The 26,589-nt window shown below is 36.3% G+C and overlaps 1 protein-coding gene and 1 non-coding gene across 5 annotated transcripts in view; both read right to left on the minus strand.

The window, feature by feature from the left end:
- The window catches only part of LRFN5 (leucine rich repeat and fibronectin type III domain containing 5), a 290,723-nt gene that overhangs the window by 7,445 nt on the left and 256,689 nt on the right, over positions 1–26,589 (minus strand). The window contains exons 3-4 of one of the 4 annotated variants that reach the window (XM_020900464.2): positions 8,301–9,705; positions 4,776–5,482 (exon numbers count right to left, since the gene is read on the minus strand). In XM_020900464.2, coding sequence (XP_020756123.2) covers positions 4,776–5,482; positions 8,301–9,685 — 2,092 coding nt within the window. In that variant the 5' untranslated portion in view covers positions 9,686–9,705. Of the gene's footprint in view, positions 1–4,775; positions 5,483–7,776; positions 7,958–8,300; positions 9,706–26,589 lie in introns of those variants that run through there. The other 3 variants (XM_070478001.1, XM_020900467.2, XM_020900466.2) reach the window with 3 other exon arrangements.
- On the minus strand, positions 19,709–19,847 carry LOC139038878 (U4 spliceosomal RNA). Its single transcript, XR_011492012.1, has one exon. It is a non-coding gene; the product is annotated as a U4 spliceosomal RNA (small nuclear RNA).

The raw sequence follows: 26,589 nt of genomic DNA on the forward strand, positions 1-26,589 counted from the left end.
GTGTTTACCATTCTTTTTTTTTTACTTTTTTTTTTTACCATTCTTTATTCTGTACTGCTACAAGAGGGATGCTTTCAGTTGCAAAAAAAACCCCACCAAATCTGATAAAACCAATTGTATTTGTAATCCCAGCATGTAAATTTATCTAGCATGGGAGGGAAAGAACTGAGTGATCTGAAAGACAGAGCTCTGAAACTATTACAAAATTCCAGTCACTAATTTTGGTTGTTTTCTCTTTACTCTGTGAAATTTTAAAAGTGAGATAATTTTTATCCATAAATTTACCTCAGCTAACATTTAACTCACAAACATTATAAGGTGAATTGTCATTTTTATTAATATTATCATCATTATTATTATGTTTTATTACCAACTGAGGAGGAGGACAAGAAAAATAATCCTTATTCCATCTGATGCCCCTTAAATCCTTTCCCCAATCACTTCACACACACTCACACAAGAATCTGCAACACTGTTGAACTGGAAAGACTGGACTCTTCCTGAGACTCAAGAGAAGGTTAAGCAAGGGGAAGAAGGTAAAGTCTTCACTTTGTCTAATATTAATGAGCACTGCTTGCATAGCATAAAAAATGGAATTGAAATCCTGCCACACCAAGAAAATGGACTCATATCTGCAGTTTTCTTTTAAAAAAACACCCATTTACCTTTGTGATTCTTGCACAATAAGACACTTTATGTATTTGAAATTTTTTAAACTATTGGGATTTTAATGATTGTTTTTAAGTTTGTTATTGTGAATAAACATAGGAGGAAACACTAAATTTTAGGAAGCAAAAGCCTATTGATGTGAATTTTGTGATAATTTTTGATTAATGTGTTAGTTTTATAAATGAAATATTAATCTATTTTTAGTAATACAAGCAATTAAAATAGTTAAAATTTAGTTTGGAAGTACTTTTTTGAGGTTTTAAAGGTAAAGCAGAAAATGTTGGGTTGGACAAAAGATTCATTCAGAGATTCCATAATATCTTAAGGGAAAAACTGAACAAACATTTTGGCCATCCCCATACTTCATGGAAAAAAGATAAGAGATTCCTTTGGACAGGTGGAAGACATTTAATTTTTAAAAATTCTTTAGATTCTTGTGGAGAAAGTATGTATTGTTCAGATTTTAAAACTGTTGATTCTATAGGTAGCTCACAACAGCTCAAAAAACTTATATTCTAAAGCTTTTTAGTGAACTATTTTAGCAAAGCAGCTAAAATCAAGTGCCTAAAGCATAAAAAAGCATACTGTGACCTCAACTATTCAGAAATGTATAAAATACACTGTCTTCAGCAAAGGTGTTACTATATCTAATTTAAAATTATCATATTTAATGCACCTCTGTGTAAATCTATTTGCAAGCTGAAAGTAAATGATATTCATCAAACCAAACTTTGTTTCTTTTTAGGATTTTGAAGTTGCTTTGAATGTTTCATTACTCCTTTATGGAACACATATATTATGTATATTTTTTTTCAATAAAGGCATATTTTAATAGTGGTTTGACATTTTCAAACTGGAGGACAATTATCCAAAACAAAAAGCAACACAGGAATACATAAAATTTAAAAAATGTTTAGAGTAAATATGTGTAAATATATTATTTGTCAGTTTGTTCGTGAACAAGCTGAAACCATAGCATAAAATGGCTAAAAATTAAAGAAAAATAATTAAGAACAGAGAAGCAAAAACAACATATACAACCTATACACAGTCAGCAACAACAAACACCAAAACCATATGCTATGGATCACATATATGAAGTTGGTTAAATAAGGAATGTAAGAAATGACACAAAGGAAAACAAGAGGGACAGAATTTCTTGCTTATAGCAATGTATTATCTGGATCACAAATTATTGTGCTAATTAATCAAAATTCTGAATATTGAGCCTTTCCGGGCTCTATTCACTTACTAATTCATCTATCCATTTGCTCATTCATTCATCTGAATAGCTACTGTGTTTAAGATATTATACCAGGTATCTTTAAATCACCCCCCAACCTTCCCAAGGATTTATCTTTCAGCCACTTCACACTGAAATGGCCCTGAGCAAAACATTTTCATATACTAATCAACAAAACTAAGTAACATCTGACTCTCTTGATGTGCTAATTTTTGTTCACATCGTTTGTTCAAATAAAACCTTCTAAAAGACAGGAACACAGGCCTTCTTATCATTTCTAGAGTAAGTGTTCAAGCATTTGGTTAATTCACCCTAAAAACAGTCTTGTAAAAGCAATAACAATTTAAATAGTTTCAATGGCTTTAGTCAAACAGAATAAATTTCACATGGTTAGGTATTATGCCATTCTAAATGTTTATGAGAAATAAAAGATATTCAATTAAAGTCCCATTAGAAACATAAGCAGGAAAATTGATTTTTAAAAACGCAAACAACTGGAAAATAGACAATACGCTAAGTTAATTGGTAGCTTGTAGCAGATACACTAAGCTGTTGCCTGTTTTGCATCACTGCAGCACCACCTTGACCACAACCTTCATAGTGCCAGAGACCCCTTGTTTGGGGATTCATTTCTTTAAGTCTTGAAAAAATTATATATATTCAGGATATTTTAAAACCATGAAGGCATAAACTAGGAAAGGGAAAAATAATATGCTTTTTGTTAACCAGCGCTTTGTGAAGAAATAAGTAATTGATGATGACTAAAACTGTTTAGCTGAAATTAGTGATTACAGAATAGTGCTGAAAATACATTTCACTTTGAGCAATGCTTTGATTTTACAAAATAATTTCACACAGTGATCTAATTTATTACTCACAAGAGCTGTATTCCAGACCCAGGAAGGCCAATACATTTTAGAGGTGGGAAAAACAAACTTTAGAAAGAGAAGCAGGGCATAGAAGACATTCAGAAAACATCTATGGTAGTGAAAATCTGTTAGACAAATTTTTTTCAAGACCAACTCAGAAAGCTCTAACTGCTTTAACCTAATTCACTTTCGAATGTCATCACAATATATTATGTATAAACCGTGCCTTGGTCAAGTCAAAACACCTTCATATATCCAGGCAGATGCATGAGACTTAAATTTTATATATGTTTCCAGCAAGAGAAAATTAAACTAATGATGGACATTGCTCACCTGTGTTTTAAACAGTACTTCAAGTAATTTGAAAGAGTTAATAAATTTACACTCTTTCTTTAACTTACTTCCAGGGAATACTTTACATAAAGTACATATCTTATTATGTTATGGCTAAAATTTTTTGTGCAAGTTGCCCACATAATTCGTATTCTCAGAAAAAAAAAAACTACACAAACAACAAAAAAAGCAACAATAATAATTAAAAAAAACGAAAGCCCTATTTACTGATCTTTCATAAAACATCATCAGGTTACAATATAATACCGTAGAATTTTGAAGATTAGATAGAGCAATTTTTCTATAGACCTTAATTTCAGTGACTGTCCAAGAATGCCATGTTATTAAGGAACAATATTATTGTCTGACTAAATTAAAAATGTTTGTTTAAATGATTCCACTAAGCTATATAATTTCTAATTAAATTTAATCATGTTTTGATTCAAATAATAAATACATTTACTCTAAGAGATAAACATTCAAATTCAGAATTACAGAGCAAAAGGGAAAAATAAAACTACTATCTAGTTAACGAACAATGACTTTATATTGCTTATAAATAGAATAAGAACTCCATTAGAAGATTTTTATTTTACTTGATGATAAAAATAAATATCCCTTTGATAAAGGCAGTTTTGTATTTTTGTCTCTCTACTTAACTTGCATTAAGAAAAGTATAAAGTTCATTCATTCAGCAAATGTGTACTGAATGAATGAAAACACCTTCATATTCCCAGGCAGATGCATATGACTTAAAACTGGCCTGTGACTTAAAACTAAATTGGCTTTTTTGATAAATGAAAAATCAATTGCATGTTCTTCTGCTTCCCACTGAAAAAGCAGTGTCGTGGATGAGAAATATCACAGAACCATTAAGGCACCTGAACTAAGAATGTTGTTTAGAAGGGAACTTATTTTAACACTGTCCGGGTATGCTTAATTGAATATTTTATTATAAATAACATAACAACACAGAGTTGTTGTTGAAAACATTTGCCTAAAAACAAATGCCACTGTCATTGAAAGAAAATATGCAAGCTACTCATTGAAAAATGTCAATCATCCATAGGTGGCAATTTGTAAGACTGGAGGAAATATAATTATTTACGCAAGACTTCTTTTTTTCCTATGACAACTTTCATTTTGTGGTCTGCTACTGCAGAACCTGGAAGCTGATCCTAAAATGGGGAAGGCACTGCTGTCCGCTTTTTCCCTAAACAGTTTTAAATATATGACCTTCATATACATATACATATGTGTGTATGTATATATATACACACATATACATATGTATGAAGTAACTATACCTTATAGGGTTTATATGCCATGGCTCTATTAGCCATGAATCAGAGAGACAAGACTGGCATGTCAAATTCCAATTTCCTACGTGAGTTCTTGAAAAAAAATTTTTCATTAAAAAGAAATAATAGGTTACACAGTGCTTTCCAATATCCACTCAGAATTTGAAAGAGTTGCTTTTCCACTATGCCCATCAGAACTGCTGGACTGAATTAACATCGCATTCATAGACATGCTTCTTTTAGAAAGCAGTCCGCAGGTGTTCGGTGAGTGAATACAACCACTGCATTCCTTTAATTCTCCATTCAGGGAGTACCTGTGTCTTGCTCTGGCTCTCTCAGCGGGCAAAGGGAGAAACTTACTTGGCTTTGCATGTGCTCGTTTAGATGCGGGCCCCTCGGAATCGGGAGGTCGACTAGCTGACTGCAAGGCAGTCGAGTTATTCCTGTTCACGTTTTGGGACTCAGCGTTTGTGACGGCTTCGCTCTGCGCTTCGGCACCTGGTTTTGTGCCAGTCTTTCTTCTCTGCTTTTGGGGCGCAGAAGTGCCTGAAGTCCAGGTAGGAGGCAAGGCAGAGGTAGTGGTGGAGGAGTCCTGGCTCGAACACGTTTCTGACGGTGCTATCACACTGTCACTGGCGACCTTACAACACTGGGCGCTCTCTTCGTGGCCCACGGCTTGTTTGGACACGGACTGGGGCAGCGGCCCGCTGCAGCCTTGGGTCTGAGCCCCGTTTGTTTGAGAGTAGACGTTGCTGACCTTGGTGACCTTGTGGTGCCCATTATTGTTACAAACCTTATACCGGATCATCAGAATGATGATGAATACCAGCACAGAGGCGACAATGATCCCGCCAATAATAATAATCATGGTGCCTCCCAGAAACTGAGACTGCATGAAGTGGCACCGCACGTAATCCTGCTCCGTAGCGAACTGGATGCAGCCCACGACTCTGGTGGCAGTGAGGGAAGTGATGCCATCATCATATATTGCCAAGACACACAAGTCATACATAGTTCCAGCAGCCAGGTTATTGACAAGAAAAGTTTTGCTCGTAGGAGGTATCATTCTGAGGGACAAAGGAACTTGTGTTAATATTAAAAACACAACAGATAGACACACAGAGTCATTATGGCTTCAGTTCTGTCTCATTTCAGTACTCATTAAGATAAGCACATTTATAACAGATATGAAACATGAGAAAATGATCTAATCTTATATTTACCCACTTAAAATGGCGAAAAGTCACTGTTGGATTCTGCATTATATTAATGGTGCCTGCACCATGGCTTGACAAGCTTACTAATTACATTGCTTGGCAAAGCAGATCTCCTAATAAAAGCCACTGCTAAAAAAGCATTTATGACAAATTGCTTTTGAAAGGTGTGACTGTGACATTATCTGACTACTAAACAAATCCATTTAGCACTTACAACACCTCTGTGACTAAAAGCCAATTTGAAGGAAGGGAAAACACTGACAATCACATTAGAAACCAGATTGAAAATGCAATTCAGAGTATTTATTTTCCAAATCAGTTATAAGCTACTATGGAATGGTACCCAGTAAATCTATCTTTAATAACTAAAATAATTACTAAGCTTAAAGTACTTTATTCAAACCCCCTCTTACATCTTCAACACTTGGGTCCCAGTATGTTTCTATTTCTTAAATGAGGTTGAAGAAAATATATGAGAAATATTATCCTAGATGCATGAACAGGCCAGAACTGTTGAACCAGAGCATAAATCCCTTATCTTCCTCATTGGGGGCTTATGAAATTGTTTTCAGAACATGGTTTGTAAGTTTGGATATGAGTTTAGGACATCTCTGAATCCACTGCATCTCAGAAGTCTTCTGTGCATCCTCCACTACTTTTTTCTCCCCTGTAGCAACCATATATGACTAAGATTTAATTTGGAAAAAAGGCTTGAAACTGTTTTTTCTCTGAAAGAGTTTGAGAAATTTCAAGACTTGGCAATGCTAATCTGTTACAGCTAAACAATGTGTTCTAAATGTACCGAGAAAATTTTAGGTCAGAGTAGGTATTTGTTGAGGAGAAGGAAATGGCAACCCACTCCAGTATTCTTGCCAGGAGAATCCCGTGGACAGGGGAGCCTGGTGGGCTGCTGTCCATGGGGTCGCACAGAGTCGGACACGACTGAAGCAACTTAGCATGTATTTGTTGAAATCACTACCATTTAGTGAGTGCATGAGAAATACTAGAGAATTACTAGTGAGAATAATTTCTTGTAAATTACTAGTAATTACCAGTAAAAGTGAGAATTACTAAACACTTTATATGTATCATTTCATTTTCAAAGGACAGTGTGAGGCAGGCATTATCACGTCTATACATGTGACAAACACTAGGGTCAGGAATTCAAGCACTTTCCTTAGGGTCATAGAGAATTTACTTGTCATGGCAAGATTAAAATCTTAGATCTTGGAAAACAGAAACTGACCTATTTCACAGAGCTAATGTTTAAAGTATACAGACTATTTAGCAGCTACAGGAAAGAAAGGGGTAGGGGTGTATGCTCATCTTTGATTATTGGTTCAATGACCCACAGCCTAAGTGAAAAGCTGAGTATGACAACAGCAAACTAGTTTATGCAAGCATACATACATCATAGTCTATATCCCCATACATTGAGTGATGAGAGACATATTAGAAAACATTTACTCTAATCTCTTCCTTTTAAAGATGAGAAAATTAAAACTCAGCCAGGTAGAACCTTGCCCAGGATTGGTCACATGACTAGTTAGACCCGTTTTGTTTTATCCTACCAGCCCACACTAATTTTTTAAAAAAAATTTTTTCTCTCATTTCCATACATAAGTGAAAATCAAATTATCTTCAAGAACTCATCGGTGTGTAAGAACTGATTTGATTTTATTTCAGAAAAGCTTAGAGACTATTCATATACACACACATACATATATACATATACATATGTGTTTTAAAGGCATAATTTTTCATCATTTTCTAGGTCTAATCATGAGTGAAATTATATGAAAAGGTAAAAATATATATATTTCCAACTAAAAATTGGAGCAGATGTGACTATAAATCAATGAGGCTGAACTTCAGAAAAACATACCAGAAATTCTTTAAGTCAGATATAAATTCTCCACCAATGTCCTTACCCAGAGATTATCTACTTAACTCCACTGATTCACTGCTCAAAATACTTATAAATTTTCTCTTTGGAACTGTCTTAAGAACCAGTGTATATGAAACAACATACACACACACACATAACTCAACCACTCAAAAAATCAGTCTCATTATTTTATAGTTACATCCTATTTCTGACCAAAAATGGCAATACCCATCTTGATCACCCACCTTATTCACAAGACTTGGCTCCAAATGGCTTTTGCTTGTTTCCAAATTTCAAATTCACCCTCAAAAGACGAAGATTCGCCACCACTGAGGATATTCAAAATAGTATGACGAAGGTTCTAAAGATAATTCCAAAAGTGCTTTGAGCAATGGCAGCGTTATTGGGATAATGGTATAGCCTCCCAACAGGACTTCCTTGAAGGAAAGAACACTCATGTGGATGTGTAAGTTCTGGTATGTTTTTGAATTTTTAAAATAAATCAATCTTGTTCTCTGATAGTCACATCTCTTAGATGAGGGGAAGAAAGTAGGTAAGCATAATATTAAATATAAATTTGAACTCTCTGAAAATAACACCATTCAAAATATTTCCCCACATGTATTCACCTTTCATAAGCCTTACATTATATACTTAAAAATATGGAGCATTTCAACTACAACATAGAGTGGAACTGCCAATTTAAAAAATCAGCAGTATTTATCAAGCCCTACACTAAGATGTAGGGCAAGTATAAAAAATTGGCTTAATTTTTCTTACCTGTAAACAAGGGTGTCATCGTAAGTACCATTGTACTGGATTTGAAACATACGTATTCCCGGGATATTTCTTTGAAAATTAAATTTAAGTAGCGCAGTAGACGATGTTGCTTCCGCCACCACAATTTTATCTTGGCTGATTTTAGTATCACCATTGCTACTGCTTGCATTAGAACCTGACTTAGTAGACGTGGAGATGTCTGAAGAACCAGGATCAGGCTCGTGGATATGGTTCGTACTATTTAGTAAGTGAGGGAGCTTAATGATATGAAGATCCACCGTTTGTGTTGCCTCCCCAGCAGGATTGGAAGCAATGCAGGTAAAAGCACCTGTATCCTTCACAGTCGTTATAAGAATATCAAGTGTTCCATTATCATACACCAGAGATCTTGTTGCATTTGAAATAAGCTTCCCTTCAGGAGAAATCCAGTGAATTGCAGGTTCAGGGTCTCCCCTGGCTTTGCACCTCAGGGTTGCCCTTTGACCCTCCAGGACTCTCATCTCGTGGGTGTGCCGAGTAATGAGAGGAGGTTCACACAAAAACTCTTCCTCAGGAATGGACCAAAAATAGCGGCCAGTTAAAAGTGCCGGAGAAGCACAGGTCTCCAGGTCATCTTCTCTGGATAGACGTCTCAACCACAGCAGTTCACAATTGCAATGCAAAGGGTTTCCACCAAAACTTAATGCAAAAGTGGATGGGCTTATGATTCCTGAGGTTGCTAGGACCTGAGCTCTCTGAAAGAGAGGGTCAGGTGGTAGCTTCTGCAATTTATTTGATGTTACATCTAGCCGAGTCATCTTGTGCAAGTGGGAGAAAGTCCCCTTAGGAATGTTATCAATCATATTGTGGTCCAAACTGAGGGTGTGCAAGCTAACCATCTTTTCAACAGCATCCCATGGAATTGTTTCTAAATTATTATATGACAGATCCAGCTCTTCGAGGGCAAAGACATCATCAAATGCTGTAGAAGAAATTAAAGTCAGCTGATTGTTGTTCAGTATCAAGTGATGGAGATTGGAAAGCCCACTGAACATGTCATTTGTAATTTTAGTCAATCTGTTGCTATTCAAATGCAATGCCCTCAGATTCCGTAAGTCAGCAAAAGCATGAGGTGTAATAAAACTTATTGTATTCCTGGACAGAGTCAGGTCCACTAAGCTGGTCATATTGGCAAAATCTTTCCTTTTAATATTTGTAACAAAATTGTCTGCCAAACGCAGTTCCACAGTTCTTCTGTCAATGTTTGGTGGCACAAATAAAAGCCCTTTCTTGGCACAAAGGGTTGCAAGATTAGGAGACAAAATCTGACAGACACAACGCTTCGGACAGATCTGAGCTTTCACTGCTATGCCAATGAAAAACAGATAAAAAAGAAATTTTTCCATTGTAGATCAGATTTAAGAGCCTGTAAGAGAAGACACAGAATACAGTTTTAGCATCCAATCATTTGAATAGAGTTCATATTCCTAATTAATCTTCTTAATGCAAATTAAAATCTATACATTTGCTTATTTAATCAAGTAAAAATATTAACTCCGTATGTCAGTATATAGACACTAGGATAAAAATATACCACTCATGACCTCATGAGATTTAAAATCAAATGGTGAAAATAAAAAAGTCAACAGATTACTACAATTCTATAAATTAAGTGCTGTTTTTGAAATATGCCTAGGGTACTCCATAGGTTCACCAAACAGAGATATTCATCCCAGAGTGGAGGGCAGGAGATCAGGAAAACTTCTAATGACCCCCTAAAAGACATCTTGTAAATTCAAAAGCTTAGACATATTTAGCAATGTGCAAGTATTTCAATTTGTATGTCTGAGCAGAAACAATAAGAGAATATTTGTTAAACTTGTGGCAAGATATTGAGAGTAATTGATTTTTAATTAAATTTTATTCATCTTTACAAACTATCTTGAAAATAGTACAATCTTCACATCCTAGCTGCAAATATAGGATCTAGTTATCAAAAATTAAAAGGCTGCAAATTTACCATAAATGCTCTGAGCTCCTTAAATATTAGAAGGTTCATGTGATATAATGTGGATTTTTGAAGATAATTTATAGAAAGCAGTGATCAAAATACTTGACAGTGAGTCCAAGAAGATGTCATATTCCATTTTTCTTTTCTGAAAAATCTCAGTGCACTTATTAAATTTATCCAAATTTAATTTTTAAAAACTTGACAATTTCATTTCCAACTTGATCTTAAGTACTTGCTCTTGAAAATAAACATAAAAATAAAAATACTGACACATATGTGATTAAAATTCTCAAAAAGTACAAGCAGTTTTAAATACGAAAAGGAAAAACAGCTTCAGAAAATCACCCAATTGTTTAATTGATGAAAATATGAAATATGGAATTATTCTAGAAATGATGCACTTAGTTTTATAAATAAAATCTATTCTTATAGCTTTGATTTATTTTATGCCCATTTTATGTCATATTAGATATGGTTGCAATGAATAAGACTGTCATTCTCCACAAGTGAAATAGTCTTACTCTTTTGTTTATGACAGAATAAGTAGTACTTTGCCTTTCCACAATAAACAAAATTTAAAAAAAAGAAACTGTACCAAAATATATAAAACTACAGTTTTCAGACACTGGAAGAAAGGAAGCAGAGAACTCTGATCCTTGAAAAAAGAGGAAAAAAATGAACCTTATCACTGAGCCCTAGAGACACTTTCCAAACCACAGCACATGGAGGGAAATCAAGGCAAGGCATGAACAGTCTTAATCAATTGAACAGGACTGAGATTGCAGTGCAGAGACTCACAGGTGGCCTGACTTTACGAGGCAAAGTATTAGAAATGAGAGGGTTATCAAACAAAGAACTCCAATAATCTCTGTAATTAGAGACAGGCCAATGCATATTAACCATACTGAAACACTAGGAGGAAAAAAGTGAACAAAAATTCAGTGACCTTGGAAAAATATTTCAAAGGTCAAGCATACATATAATCGGAGTATCAGACAAAAGCTGTAAGGCAGAAATATACTTGGAGAAATAAAGGCAATTGTTTCCACACATAAAAAACAACCCCCAAATCCAAGCTTAAAAAAAAGAAAAACCTACCAAGACATATTACAATCAAATTGCAGATAACCAAAGAGAAAGGAAAAATAATTTTAAAAACTGTAGACTCCCCCCCCCAAAAAAATAAATAAAATAAAAACTGTCACAGAAATAGGACACATTATAAGAACAAGATAGAAATAATGTCTTACTTCTCATTGACTTCCCTTTGGAAACAAAGCAAGATGGAAGACAATGAGAAATCTCTTTGAAGAGCTGCCGGAAAAAGAAAGGCCTGCCAGACTGGGTGGTGATTTCTATATTCATAAATGATGAACCAAAACAAAAACCTTTCGAGAGAAACAAACTGAAAATGTCGTTACTAGAAGAACTGTGGTCTAAGAAAATATAAAGGACATTCTCTTCAGGTAGAAGGAAAAAATATCAGATGAGATCTTGAATCTTTATAAGATGTATGAAAAGCAACAGAAATGGTATATCTGTGGGTAGGTATAAAATATTTCATTATGTTTTAATATGCTTATAAATAGTAATCTGGTATGGGTATAAAATTACAAAAAACATTCATACTAACAATTATGCTGGATAAGCTACAAATTATATACTAAATAAAAAAAATCATAATGCTGAGGATACAAAAATAAACTTAACAGCACTATATTCCAGATAATGACAGTCCTTGATGAAAGGAAGAGATCCAGAGATGTCCCCTTTCTTCCCCCATCCACAGAAAAATAATGGGAGAACCCACGTGGCATAAATTAAGTAGAGGTTAAACCAGTTTAACTTTTAACAAACTTAAAAAAAATACAAACCCACTTGATTGTGTTAGGGCAGTATTAGGTTTACAACAAGATTAAGAGAAAGGTTCAAAGATTCCCATATACTAACTGCTCCCACACATGGAGAGCCTCCTTGATAATCAACAACCCTTACCGAAGTGGTACATTTGTTACAATAGATCAATCTACTTTGACACACCACAGTCACCTAAAGGTCATAGTTTACATTAGGGTTCATTCCTGGTGCTCTATGTTCTACGGGTTTGGATAAATATATAATGACATATACTAATCATTTTGGAATCACACAGAATATTTTCATTGCCCTAAAAATCTTCTGAGCTCTGTCTATTGATCTCTCCCTACCCCATCCCAGGCAATCACTGATCTTTATACTGTCTCCATAGTACTGCCTCTTCAAGAATGTCATAGAGCTGGAATCATACAACATGGAGCTTTTTCAAATTGACTTCTTTCATTTAAGATTTTAAGATTACTCCATATCTCTTCAATGCTTCATAGCTCATTTCCTTTTGGCGCTAAATAATATTCCACTGTCTGGGATGCACCATGGTTTATCTGCTCACTTACTGAAGAACATCTTGGTTGCTCCCAAGTTTTGGCAATTATGAATAAAGTTGCAATATACATCTATGGACAGGCTTTTGTCTGGACGTATATTTGTTACTCCTTTGGGTGAATACCAAGGAATGCAACTGCTGGACTGCATAGTCAGAACATGTTTTGTTTTATTAAAAAAAAAAAAAAAACCACATCAAAGTGGCTGAACCTTAACTCCCAGCAGTGATGCATGAGAATTCCTGTTGTATCTCTTCTTTTTTAGCACTTGGTGTCAGTGTTACAGATTTTGTCATTCTAATAGGTGTATGGTGGCATCTCATTGTTTTACTTTGCATTTCCCTAGAGACACATGATGTGGGATATCTCTTCATATTTTATTTGTCATGGACCAGGCCTTGTCTAACTCAATGAAACTATGAGCCATGCCTTATAGGACCATCCAAGATGGACAGGTCATAGTGGAGAGTTCTGACAAAATGTGGTCCACTGGAGAAGGGAATGGCAAACCACTTCAGTGTTCTTTCCTTGAGAACCCCATGAACAGTATGAAAAGGCAAAAAAATAAGACACTGAAAGATGAACTCCCCAGGTCAGTAGGTGCCTAATATTCTACTGGAGATCAGTGGAGAAATTAACTCCAGAGAGAATGAACAGATGGAGCCAAAGCAAAAACCACACTCAATTGTGGATGTGACCATTGATGGAAGTAAGGTCCGATGCTGTAAAGAGCAATATTGCATGGGAACATAGAATGTTAGGTCCATGAATCAAGGCAAATTGGAAGTGGTCAAACAGGAGATGGCAAGAGTGAACCTCAACATTTTAGGAATCAGCGAACTAAAATGGATTGGAATGGGTGAATTTAACTCAGAAGACCATCATATCTACTACTGCGGGCAAGACTCCCTTAGCAGAAATGGAGTAGCCATCATAGTCAACAAAAGAGTCTGAAATGCAGTACTTGGATGCAATCTCAAAAATGAAAGAATGATCTCTGTTTGTTTCCAAGGCAAACTCTTCAATATCACGGTAATCCAAGTCTATGCCCTGACCAGTAATGCTGAAGAAGCTGAAGGTGAATGGTTTTATGAAAACCTACAAGACCTTCTAGAACTAACACCCAAAAAAGATGTCTTTTTCATTACAGGGGACTGGAATGCAAAAGCAGGAAGTCAAGAAACAGCTGTTGTAAAAGGCAAATTTGGCCTTGGAGTACAGAATGAAGCAGGGCAAAGGGGGCACACTGGTCATAGCAAACACCTTCTTCCAACAACACAAGAGAAGACTCTACACATGGACATCACCAGATGGTCAACACCAAAATCAGATTGATTATATTCTTTGCAGACAAAGATGGAGAAGCTCTATACAGTCAGCAAAAACAAGACCAGGAGCTGACTCTAGTTCAGAGCATGAACTCCTTATTGCCAAATTCAGACTTAAATTGAAGAAAGTAGGGAAAACCACTAGACCATTCAGGTATGACCTAAATCAAATCCCTTGCGATTATACAGTAGAAGTGAGAAATAGATTTAAAGGACTAGATCTGATAGAGTGCCTGAAGAACTATGGATGGAGGTTCATGACATTGTACAGGAGTCAGTGATCAAGACCATCCCCAAGAAACAGAAATGCAAAAAAAAACCACAATGGCTGTCTGAGGAGGCCATGAGCTGAGAAAAGAAGAGAAGAGAAAAGCAAAGGAGAAAAGGAAAGATACATCCATTTGAATGCAGAGTTCCAAAGAATAGCAAGGAGATAAGGAAGGCTTCCTCAGTGATCAGTGCAAAGAAATAGAGGAAAACAATAGAATGGGGAAGACTTGAGATCTCTTCAAGAAAATTAGAGATACCAAGGGAACATTTCATGCAAAGATGGGCTCAATAAAGGACAGAAATGGTATGGACCTAACAGAAGCAGAAAATATTAAGAGGTGGCAAGAATACACAGAACTGTACAAAAAGATCTTCACGACCCAGATAATCACAATAGTGTGATTATTCATGTAGAGCCAGACATTCTGGAAAGTGAAGTCAGGGCCATAGGAAGCATTACTACAGACAAAGCTAGTGGAGGTGGTGGAATTCGAGTTGAGCTATTTCAAATCCTAAAACATGATGCTTTGAGTGCTGCACTCTCTATGCCAGCAAATTTGGAAAACTCAGCAGTGGCCACAGGACTGGAAAAGGTCAGTTTTCATTCCAATCCCAAAGAAAGGCAATGCCAAAGAATGCTCAAACTACTGCACAATTGCACTCATCTCACATGCTAGTAAAGTAATGCTCAAAACTCTCCAAGCCAGTCTTCAGCAATACATGAACCATGAACTTCCAGATGTTCAAGCTGGTTTTACTAAAGACAGAGGAAAAAGAGATCAAATTGCCAACATCCTCTGGATCATCGAACAAGCAAGAGAGTTCCAGAAAAACATCTATTTCTGCTTTATTGACTATGCCAAAGACTTTGACTGTGTGGATCACAATAAAATGTGGAAAATTCTGAAAGAGATGAGAATACCAGGCAGGTGGTCACCTGACCTGCTTCTTGAAAAACCTTTATGCAGGTCAGGAAGCAACAGTTAGAACTGGACATGGACAAACAGACTGGTTCAAATAGGAAAAGAAGTATGTCAAGGCTGTATATTGTCACCCCGCTTATTTAACTTATATGCAGAGTACATCATGAGAAATGCTGGGCTGGAGGAAGCACAAGCTGGAATCAAGATTTTTGGGAGAAATATCAATAACCTCAGATACACAGATGATACCACCCATATGGCAGAAAGTGAAGAAGAAATAAACAGCCTCTTGATGAAGGTGAAAGAGGAGAGTGAAAAAGTTGGCTTAAAGCTTAACATTCATAAAACTAAGATCATGGCATCTGGTGCCATCACCTCATGGCAAATAGATGGGGAAACAGTGGAAAGAAGTGGAACTGATGCTTTTGAACTGTGGTGTTGGAGAAGACTCTTGAGAGTCCCTTGGACTGCAAGGAGATCCAACCAGTCCATCCTAAAGGAAATCAGTCCTGGGTGTTCATTAGAACGACTGATGCTGAAGCTGAAACTCCAAACTTAGGCCCCCTGATGCGAAGAACTGACTCATTTGAAAAGACCCTGATGCTGGGAAAGATTGAGGGCAGGAGGAGAAGGGGATGACAGAAGATGAGATGGTTGGATGGCATCACCAACTCAGTGGACATGAGTTTGGGTAAACTCCAGGAGCTGGTGATGGACAGGGAGACCTGGAGTGCTGTAGTCCATGGGGTTGCAAAGTGTTGGACATGAATGAGTGACTAAACTGAACTGATATCTTTTCTTTGGTGAGGTATCTCTTAAAGTCTGGCCTATTTTTAATCATTTTTATTATTGAGTTTTAAGAGGTTCTTTGTATATTTTTGATAACAGTGCTTAACAGATTTGTCTTTTGCAAATGCATTATATGTGAAACAGCACCACCATATACAAGGTCGCCTAGGTTTCCCCCCATGTTATTCTGAGAGTTTTACACTAGTGTATCATACGCTCTGAAATCAAGCTTAGTCTGTGGTTTGTTACAGTGTTCCTGCCATTCAGTTCACCACAGCTTCTAATGTTTTGAGAGCATGGTTGGGAATTTCCTATCAGTAAGACATGAATCTTAGCACTAGAGTGGTTTTGGAGACCTGCCTCTTTTGCACAGATGAGCTTTCTGATTTCCAAACTTTTGGAGAGCTCACCCCGCTTTATGGCTGCTTCCAGCTTTTGGGGTAACCAAGGAGATCTCCGGGATCTTTAATCTCACCCCTAGACTTCTCTGCTTTGGGTGTAAGTAGTTGTTCTTCAAGCTTTTCTCAGCTCTTCAGTCCATGCTATGCATTCTGTGGTTGAAAGTCAGAAGGGACTGATTTTTCCTTTCTTTTCCATTCCTTTTTCTCTCCTTTCTCCCCCTTCTCTCTCTTGGTTTTTAGAGCTAAATCAGAGTGATTTTTAGTTTCTGTTCTTCGGCTTCTTATTAATCCTTCCAGACCTGAAAGTCTTTGTCACCTGGAGGACTCATTTCAATTTTCCTTTCCTTCCCTAATTTTTCTTCAATATTTTCCTTATCTGAAAATACAAAGTACCGAGGGAAATCATCTCATAAAGACAGAGAGCAAAATGCTGGTTACCAGGGGCTGAGGCGTCGAGGAATTGGGGAGATGTTGTTTAAGGGGTATAGACCTGCTGCTAGTAGATAAATAACTCCTGAAGATCTAATGCACAATATATTGATGGCAGACAACCACACTGTATTATAAACAACAAAGTCACTAAGAGACTAGAACTTAATTATTCCCACTGAAAAAGAGAAGTGAGAAGCACATGGCATGATAGGGCTGTTAGCTAACACTACATTGGCCATCATATTGTTGCATATAAATGTATCAAGTCAACACATTTTACACCTTAAACTTACACAGTGGTATATGACAATTATATCTCATTTAAAAAATATTTTGAAGCCCTAGCCTCAAGTACTTGTGAATGAATGTAAGTGAACCCACACAGTTCAAACCCCTGCTGTTCAAGGGTCAACTGTATATGTGCATTTAGAACAGGAAAAATTAATATATAGTAATAGAACTCAATTCTTTTGATTGTGGTTGTCTAGTTGGAGGACAGTAGATTGACTGGGAAACAGTACAAGAAAATCGAGGGCAGGGGTCATGGAAATATTCTATATCTTATTTGTGACAGTCATAAGAATTCATTGGCTATACATTTAAAATGGGTGCATTTTATTTATGTGGAGTTTTCCTCACCACAGTTGGTTAAGCCTAAAAGAGGAATTATGGGTTTTCCATTATGTTTCCAAACATTGGTTTAAAGGAAGAAGAATTTATAAAATGACAAATCATTGGTAGTTAATCAAAATTTAGTCATATTTTAGAAATACATATTTCCTTAGGTCTGTCATATATCTTCAAAGATGTGATTATACTTCAACTAAAATTGTGCACCTTATTTCACAATCTGATTTACTTCATCAGGCAACATATTTACTGCCTGATATAATATCATCTCACTGCTGATACAATGATTAGCAAAGTAACAACATGTTTATAATAAAATGTGCACCACTTTCTTAACTCTATGTTTATTTTTTGTTGGAGTGAGACCTGTACGTATTGAAAGAAACATGAATTTTGATCAGTTAGCTTTACCATGTATCTTAGGACACGGTGAAAATTTCAAACTTTATAAAAAGATAGGAGATAGGGATCACGTAAAGAAACAGAGATTTCACTTCCTACAAATTCAAATTAAAAGAAATTAAAAGATGCTTGCTCCTTGGAAGAAAAGCCATGACAAGCCTAGACAGCGTATTAAAAAGCAAAGACATTACTTTGCTGACAAAGATCCATATAGTCAAAGCTATGTTTTTTCCAATAGTCATGCATGGATGTGAGGTTTGGACCATAAAGTTGGCTGAGCACTGAAGAATTGATGCTTTTGAACAATGGTGTTGGAGTAGACTCTTGAAGAGTCCCTTGGACTACAAGGAGATCCAACCAGTTGATAAAGGAAATCAACCCTGAATATTCATTGGAAGGACTGACGCTGAAGTTCCAATACTTTGGCTACCTGATATGAACAGCTGACTCACTGTCAGATTCTGATGCTGAAAAAGACTGAAGGCAGGAGGAGAAGGGGACAACAGAGGATGAGATGACTGGATGGCGGCACTGACTCAATGGACATGAGTTTGAGCAAGCTCTGGGAGATGGTGAAGGACAGGAAAGCCTGGCAGGCTGCAGTCCATGGGGTTGTAAAGAGTCAGACATGACTGACTGACTGAACAACAACAAGTTCAAAAACTAATCCTTGACACGTTTTTAGATTAATATATTAGCACTTGAAGAAAATAAATGTGACTAGAAGAGCAGAGAAGTTGCTATGCTTTGTTTTCATAACTTAAAAATTTATAAAGGCCATTATACACAGTATCCTCATTCTTTTTGTTTACATATACTTCTTCTTTTTTAGATTATTTTCCACTACAGGTTATTACAAGATACAGAGTATAGACATTATGCTCATTCTTATCTAGTTAAGTGGAACTTCTAAAACAATTTATTGCCTTATCTAAATAGTTAAATGCAACCAACAAAGATCCCTTTAATAATATTTATTAATAATAATAATAATAATGATATCCCTTTAATAATAATATTCAAGTAGGGCTGTAACTCAATAAATAGTCATACAATATAGCTCTTTAGATAAAATTTACATGTCCCCATATTATATGTTCTTTGGAGTAGTTCCTCTGGGACACGAAAGTGACACATTTACAAAGAAGTGTCTATCACCCACAAACTGGAAAATCATTTTCCAGTACTGCACCCTTCTTCCAGCCCATGGCTATTACATATGTTCAAGAGAATCAGTATTTATTTGGCAACTAGAACAGGATATAAAAGAAAATTTAGCTCTTAAAACCAACTGAGAATATAATCTATTCTCTGCAGAAACCAATATGGCACCAATTTACATGCTGAGTTAAAGGAAAGCTATCTGGCTCCTCAGGAGTTGCCTTGCGATCAGTCAGCAGAGCTCCACCAATGGAATCAGTGTCCCTTTACTCAGGCTAATGCGAGGGGACAGGTGCTGATGCCTGCTGACCCTGATGAGTTGTTTTAGGATGTGTCAGAATGGTTACTTTATGGCAAAGGATATTTCACAATACAGTTTAGATAATGAATTTGATAATTGTTTCAAATATTTTAGGTTTCACCCTAATTTTTATTCTATTAATAGGAGAACTGCCAGTGATAACGTTTATAGTCAAACATGTACTCAGGATATTGCAATTGAACCTGTTAAATTCAGGCCTCAAAATAAGAAATATATAGCCTAGAACAATTATCCTTTGATCTTTGATTACAATAGTGGCTAGTAAAATTCCTAAGCATGTTGAACATAATAAATTTTGAAAATTTGCTCATACATCCATTCATTTCTTTAAAAAATTCAGTCTCTGTGGAGACTATCAAAAATTGCCAATGCCGACTATATTTCAGGTGGTCATGGTAGGGTATTGGGAAAAGTTTTCAATTAGTAATAATCGTGCCTCGGATAAACATCATTGACTGATACTGCCACTGCGCAAAGCTCATTCATTTTTTACAATTAATTTCAGCAAGACTTATTCAGCTTCTGCACCGTGTACAAGGTGTTTTGTTAGAATCTATCAAGCTTAGAAGGCTGGGATCTGATTAGACAAACACATTCACAATTAGTATAATAAAAGGCATAGTGAAAAATTCTAACTCATCATACATTTTGATAGTTACATTTACACAATTCTAAAGGGTCTGTCAGTTAATACAGCATCTTGTAGTTTTTCTTCTCAACATGTGCATGAATACATGTATGCATTTTTAACTCAACATGGCATATATGTATATAAACACATATTATTTACACTAACAAGAGACCAGTTACTTAGGCAAACTAAATTAAAAAAAATAGGTACCATTGATACAGCACAGGTAAACAGTAAGGAAGTAATGGTCTTTTATTTTATAGATGAGGAAACAAGATTGAGATGCTAAGTGATAAGTTGGTTTACTAAGTGGAATATTTGCCGTGCTTTATCTAACTAGTAAATGTGCAAATATTTCATCACCTCTCTGCTTTTAAAAATTAAGGTGTATGCTACACAGCAAATGTTTTATTTCTCTTATGAAATGTTTTTAATATTAATTTTGTTATCTTATATATAAAGCTAAAATGTACTTGCTATGCAATGTACTTATACCAAATCTCATGTAATCCTTGCACAACTCCATATAAAGTACTTATCTTTCTTCCCGTTTTATATGATGAAATCAAATTTAAGTAATCTCCTCAAGGTCTTACAGAAAGTAAACAAAAAGGTAGCTTTAAGATGGAGATACATTTACTTCCAAAACCCATACTGTTTCTAGGATAAAATGAGGTTATATATATATTACTTTTATTGTGTTTCCCGGATTATGTAGCATTTGGATATAAAGAGATTGATTCCAACACTGATTCCTTAAGTTCATCAAGTGACTTTCTCATTTTTCCCTGGTCTCTCTTCTTAATCAAGTTACATCTGACAGATTACTATGGCGCTGACAGATGACCATGGTGGAGACTTAAGAGCATAATGGAAGTGAAGTGAAGCCGCTCAGTCCTGTCAGACTCTTTGCGACCCCATGGACTGTAGCCTACCAGGCTCTTCCATCCATGGGATTTTCCAGGCAAGAATACTGGAGTGGGTTGCCATTTCCTTCTCCTGGAGATCTTCCTGACCCAGGGATTGAACCCGGGTCTCCCTCATTGTAGGCAGGCGCTTTATCATCTGAGAAGCTCTCAAGAGCATGCTGGATGAAACCCAAACGACACATTTAACCAGTCATTCATTTTTCTTTGGTGTGTCAAGATATAACTGAAGTTACCCAAATACTTAAATGCATATGATTCTTTGAGGAATATACATTCTATCTCAGAAAGGTGACTGACTTCTGTGTCTAAAGAGGTCTTAGTATTCTCCCATGAGGTGTGTTGAGTCGTCCTTTATTTGCCCACTTAGGAGTTCGCCTGCAGAGACTCTGTAATATCACTGACTGTCCATGCATCCTGAAAGTCAACACAGCTGGTAACTCTGAGGGGAACGCATTCTCTCTTGCAGACAGGCTTGGAGAGAGACAGTAGCCTAGAACAGGCCAGTGCTAAGAGATTAGGACGGCTTCCAAAAGTGCTAGAACAACAGTAGTTTAGACTTGGGCCAGCTGGCACAGGTAACAAGTGGTTTCCTAAAATGACCTGATTGTAGGCACTCCTCATAGAGGTCTAGTTGTAACTGAAAACTATTTGGGAAGGGGAAGGGGGAATGTGTGTGTAAAAATGCAAAATAATTTGCACTGAAAACTTGCACTCATGAGGACAGTAGTGCTGATAAGGACAGGTGTGGTGTAATTAATGTGAGGGGGTGGACGGTCATCTGTGTCACAGAATAATCTGATAACCTACTCTGTGTGTGAATGGTGAGTGCCCCAAGTCATGGGTTTTTTAAAAATAATAATCCATGTTTTATTATATCCCTTAATAATAGGTACATGATATATTTAATTTATTGATACATTTTTTATTAATGGGTCAACATTATAATAAAAATACAATCCATGATTTAAAGGGACAATGAAATAAGGAATATATACTCAGGAGTGGAATTTCTGGTTCATATGGTAGCTCTATTTTTTTTTGAGAACCTCCACACTATTACACAGTGGTTGCACCAATTTACATTCCCACTAATAGTGTAGGAGGGTTCTCTTTTATCCACATCCTCACCAACTTTTGTTATTTGTGTTCTTTTTGGTGATAGCCATACTGACCAGTGTGAGGTGACATCTCACTGTTGCTCTGATTTGCATTTTTCTGATAATTAACGATGTTGAGTATATTTTCATGTGCCTGTTGGACATGCATGTCCTCTTTGGAAATGTCTATTTAGGTCTTCTACCACTTTCAATTGGGTTATTTGTTTTATGATGGTGATTTCTATGAGATGTTTATATATTTTGGGTATTAAAATGTTATCAATCATATTATTTGCAAATTATTTTCTCTTAGCACACTGTCTTTTTGTTTTGTTGATAGTTTCCTTTGCTGTGCAAAAATTTTTAAGTTTAATCAGGAAAACATTAAGTAGAGAAGACACATTCACCTCAATGTTCACAGCAGCATTTACAATTAGCAAGGTATGGAAGTGAACTAAGTGTCCATCAACAGAAGAGCAGATAAAGATACGGTATGTATATCTACACACACACAGACACACACACACACAATGCAATACAACTCAGACAGAAAAAAGAAGGAATTTTTACAATTTGCAACAACACAGATGGGCTTGGAGGGTATTGCACTAAGTGCAATAAGTCAGACAGATGATCACGCTTACGTGGCAGTCTGGATGAAAGGGGAGTTTGGGGGAGAATGGGTATCATGTATATCTATAGCTGAGTCACACTGCTATGCATCTGAAACTATCAAGACTTTGTTAATTGGCTATACTTCAAAATAAAGTAAAAAGTTACTTAAAAAGCCATACATTACAGTCCACCTTTTCCCTCTGGCATCCTTACACATCCCCTTAAGCCATACGTATCTACAAATAAAGTCATATTTCCAGGAAAAGATGTCAGACAGAGAAAGACAAGTATTGCATGATATCACTTAAATGTGGAATCTAAAAATAAGACAAACCAGTGAAAGCAACAATAAAGAAGCAGACTCACAGATATAGAGCTCACGCTAGTGGTTACCAGTGGGGAGAGAAAAGCAGAGGGCAACAGAGGGCTAAGGGATTAAGAGATTAAGGGTTGAGGGATTACAAACGATTGTGTGTAAAATAAATAAGCCACGAACATGTATTATACAGCACAGAGCATATAGACAGTCTTTTGTAGTAACTATAAATGGAATATAACCTACAAAATTGTGCATCACTATGTTGTACACCTGTAACTTACATAATACTGTACATCAACTGTAATTCAGTTTAAGAAATTAAAAAAATAATAACAAGGGATAGCCAAACAACAAAGGATGCTTGACAAAATAAAAATTCGTTGTGTGGAACAAAAGAAAGGGAGAGGTTATGTAAGATGGGGAAAGGCACGGAGCTTTCAAATGAGAAAGCTCTCAGATAAAGACTATCTTGTTAGCTGGGGTATCACACTGTTGCTCCCCATCAACTTCAAATCTGAAGAAGTGTGCTCCCCCTGTGGTCTGTGGAAAACATCAGGATAAACATGTTCCACATCAGAGTTGGTACTGAATGATAAGAAAACTGAGTCTCACTGAAGGTCTAAAAATATTAGTCATTGACGACTGCAATCGGATTTAATATGCCAGTTTCTTTCTCTTGCATCTCATTGCAGGTAATGAGTTTTCAATGGACACAGGAAAGAAAGGTCTAGGGCATGGACCATTATCGCAGATGTGAAATACAATGAAATCAACTCTCCTGTCATTGCAGAATCATAGACAGCCCAGCTTTCTTCCGATTTCCAAGAACAGGGATGCTCCTCTCTCAGAACGCACCTTGTTTTTAAGGCAACTTGAAAGAACATCATGAGGGTTACAACACAAATTCGAATGCCATTCATCAGTGTTTTAAATCTAGTAAATGATTTAGTGCTTTATCCATTTTTCTTTGGAATTTTGAAAGATGACTCTCTGAGCCTTTGAGATGTCATGCTATCCATTATGTTTCGGTTTCCCGAAGGAGTTTAACATTTCATGTATCTAGTCTCTGTGGTTACACTGGTGCTGTTGTCCTGTTGCCATAGCAATTAAACAGGCACAGCAGTGTAGCAACGGAGACAGAAGGATCAGCACAGAGATGTTGTTCGACATCATTCAGGCCTCTAGAAATCTGGATAATTCTTCAGGAAAAAAAAAATATGGTTTAGGCTTCATCTTGATATTATTGTGGGCATGCATGCAGCCAAGTTGTCACCAATGGGAGATCCAGTTGAGAAGTTGAAAAAAATGGGAGAGGAAAGAAAGGCATATGCACACACAGAGGAAGTAGTGACTTGACTGAGGGTTTATATACTAAATATGTGTGCCGGTGGAAAGTTCCGGCAGTACTCCTACAGAAATATTTTGACAAATCGACACCATATGGAAGCTTTTATATCACTGAAATCACTACGTTTTCTCTCTCTTTCTCTCCTTCTTGCTCTCTCACTCATTCTCATTCCTCTTCTCTATTCCTCCCTCCCTCCCACTTACCTCTTTCTCCTGCATCTCACTTAAAGACACCCACCATTCTCAATCTTCTTATTATTTGTTTTTATTTGAGTAGAGCTGCTTTACACTACTCTTTTAGTTTCTGCTATATAGCAAAGTGAATTAACCACACGTAAACAGATTATACCTTCCTTTTTGAATTTCCTTCCCATTTATGTTACTATAACAGTTCCCTGGACTATACAGTAGCTTCTCATTCCTCGCCTATTTTATATATAGTAGTGTATATATGTCAATCCCAATCTCCCAATTCATCTCCCTTCACTCACTCTTTTTAAGATGTTCCTTTTGATCATTTCAAACTTGACATGATGCATATTTTTAACAGTAACATAAGAACACTACATAAAAAGTCCACATCCAGATATATAAAAATGTAAATATAAGAAATAACTGAGTAAAGGATACAAACAGATGATTCACAGGAGCCTGGACCACTCCTGCTCTCTTTCGGTACTAAACTGTCAACATATCCACTCTAATTTGGTCTCTAAAAAAAATCTCAAAGTTAACATGTCTACAACCGAGCTCCTAATTTTCTCTCTCAAATCTGCTTTCCTAATACTGTAGTACTTCTCTCTAATTATAGGTCAATTGCTTTCTTTTCAAAGCCTAGACCCAAGCATTGGAATTATTCATTACTTCCCTGTTATATACTAAATCCAGTTCATTAATCCTACAGACTGTACGGTAAAAACATACACATGATAGGATCATATCATACCTACCTCTATGACATTTCCTCATCTTTCACCTGGAATGTAACAGCCATCTCCTAATTAGTTGACCTGCTTTGGCCACTGTCTTCCTTCAGTCTATTTTCTACAAAGCAGTCAGAATGATCTTGCTAAAACTTAACATAAATCAAAAACTTTCTACTTGCTTCCCATCTCACTTGGAGAAAATGCTCAGGTTCTTATACTGGCCACCAATTCCTACGTGGTCTGGTTACCACTATGTCTCAGATTTCAGAAATTCTTTGGCCTTGGTTCACTTCACTGCTGTCAGATTGGCCAAACAGATTTGCTGTTTCTCAAACATACTGGGCGAAAGCGTCAGTAGCTCAGTCGTGAAAAACTCTTTGCAACCCCATGGACTGCAGCCAGGCTCCTCTGTCCATGAATTCTCTAGGCAATAATACTGGAGTGGGTTGCCATTTCCTTCTCCATAATGGGTGAACTATTGCTCAACCCTTTGCACTCCCTCCTTTTTTCTGGATCTCACCATCTCTCTTTAAGAGTATGTGTACTTTCAATCATCAATTCCTTCCAGCTTTTACTAAAGTGTCACCTTCAAAGTGGGCCCACCCTATTTAAATTATAAGTCCTCATTCTCCAACCCCTTACTTTATTTTCCTCCATAACAATCATATCATCTCACTCTTCATACATTTTGCTTCTCTTTGTCTATTTTCTGACTCAGCAAATAAAATGTAAGTTTCATGAGGGCAGAGATTTTTCTCTTTCATTCACCATTGTATCCTCAACATCTAGAGGAAGGGTTGGAACAAAATAGACTCTCAATAAATACTGAGTGAAGGAATGATTTGGAAACTCAGCTATTTAGCAAGTGTCTGAGAAAGTCTTCAGGTTTAGTAATTAAAATGTGAATTACAATGCTGTTTTGTAAAACAATTACAGTTTTTAAATGATAATATCTGCACTGGTGAGAATACAATGAAGAAATATCCTCACACATTGCCAGAGGCAGTATACATTTATTAGAATTTTATGCCATGTAAAATGAAAAAGATCCTGGAGGTTGGAGAAATAGATAAAGTATAGAATGGAGGAGTAAGAAAAAGTCCAGTATTGACAGGCTTTTGACAAGGGAGAGAACTGATTAATTCAGCAGCCTTGAGTTGTGAGGGAAACTCAGTAAGCATTAGAGGATGCTTTTATTGTATATGGGCTATGCAATCTCCTCTTGTACTCCCAAAAAAAAGTTTTCATGATAAGCAAATGCTCCTGGGTTTGGAGTTTGTTTTACCTATGCTAGCCTGTGCTAGCCTGTGCCTGAAGATGAGCGCTTGAACCAAATTTATCCACCTCACATATAGGT

This window comes from Odocoileus virginianus, chromosome 16 (assembly GCF_023699985.2).
Source record: "Odocoileus virginianus isolate 20LAN1187 ecotype Illinois chromosome 16, Ovbor_1.2, whole genome shotgun sequence".
In the NCBI taxonomy this organism is placed as follows: Eukaryota; Metazoa; Chordata; class Mammalia; order Artiodactyla; family Cervidae; genus Odocoileus; species Odocoileus virginianus.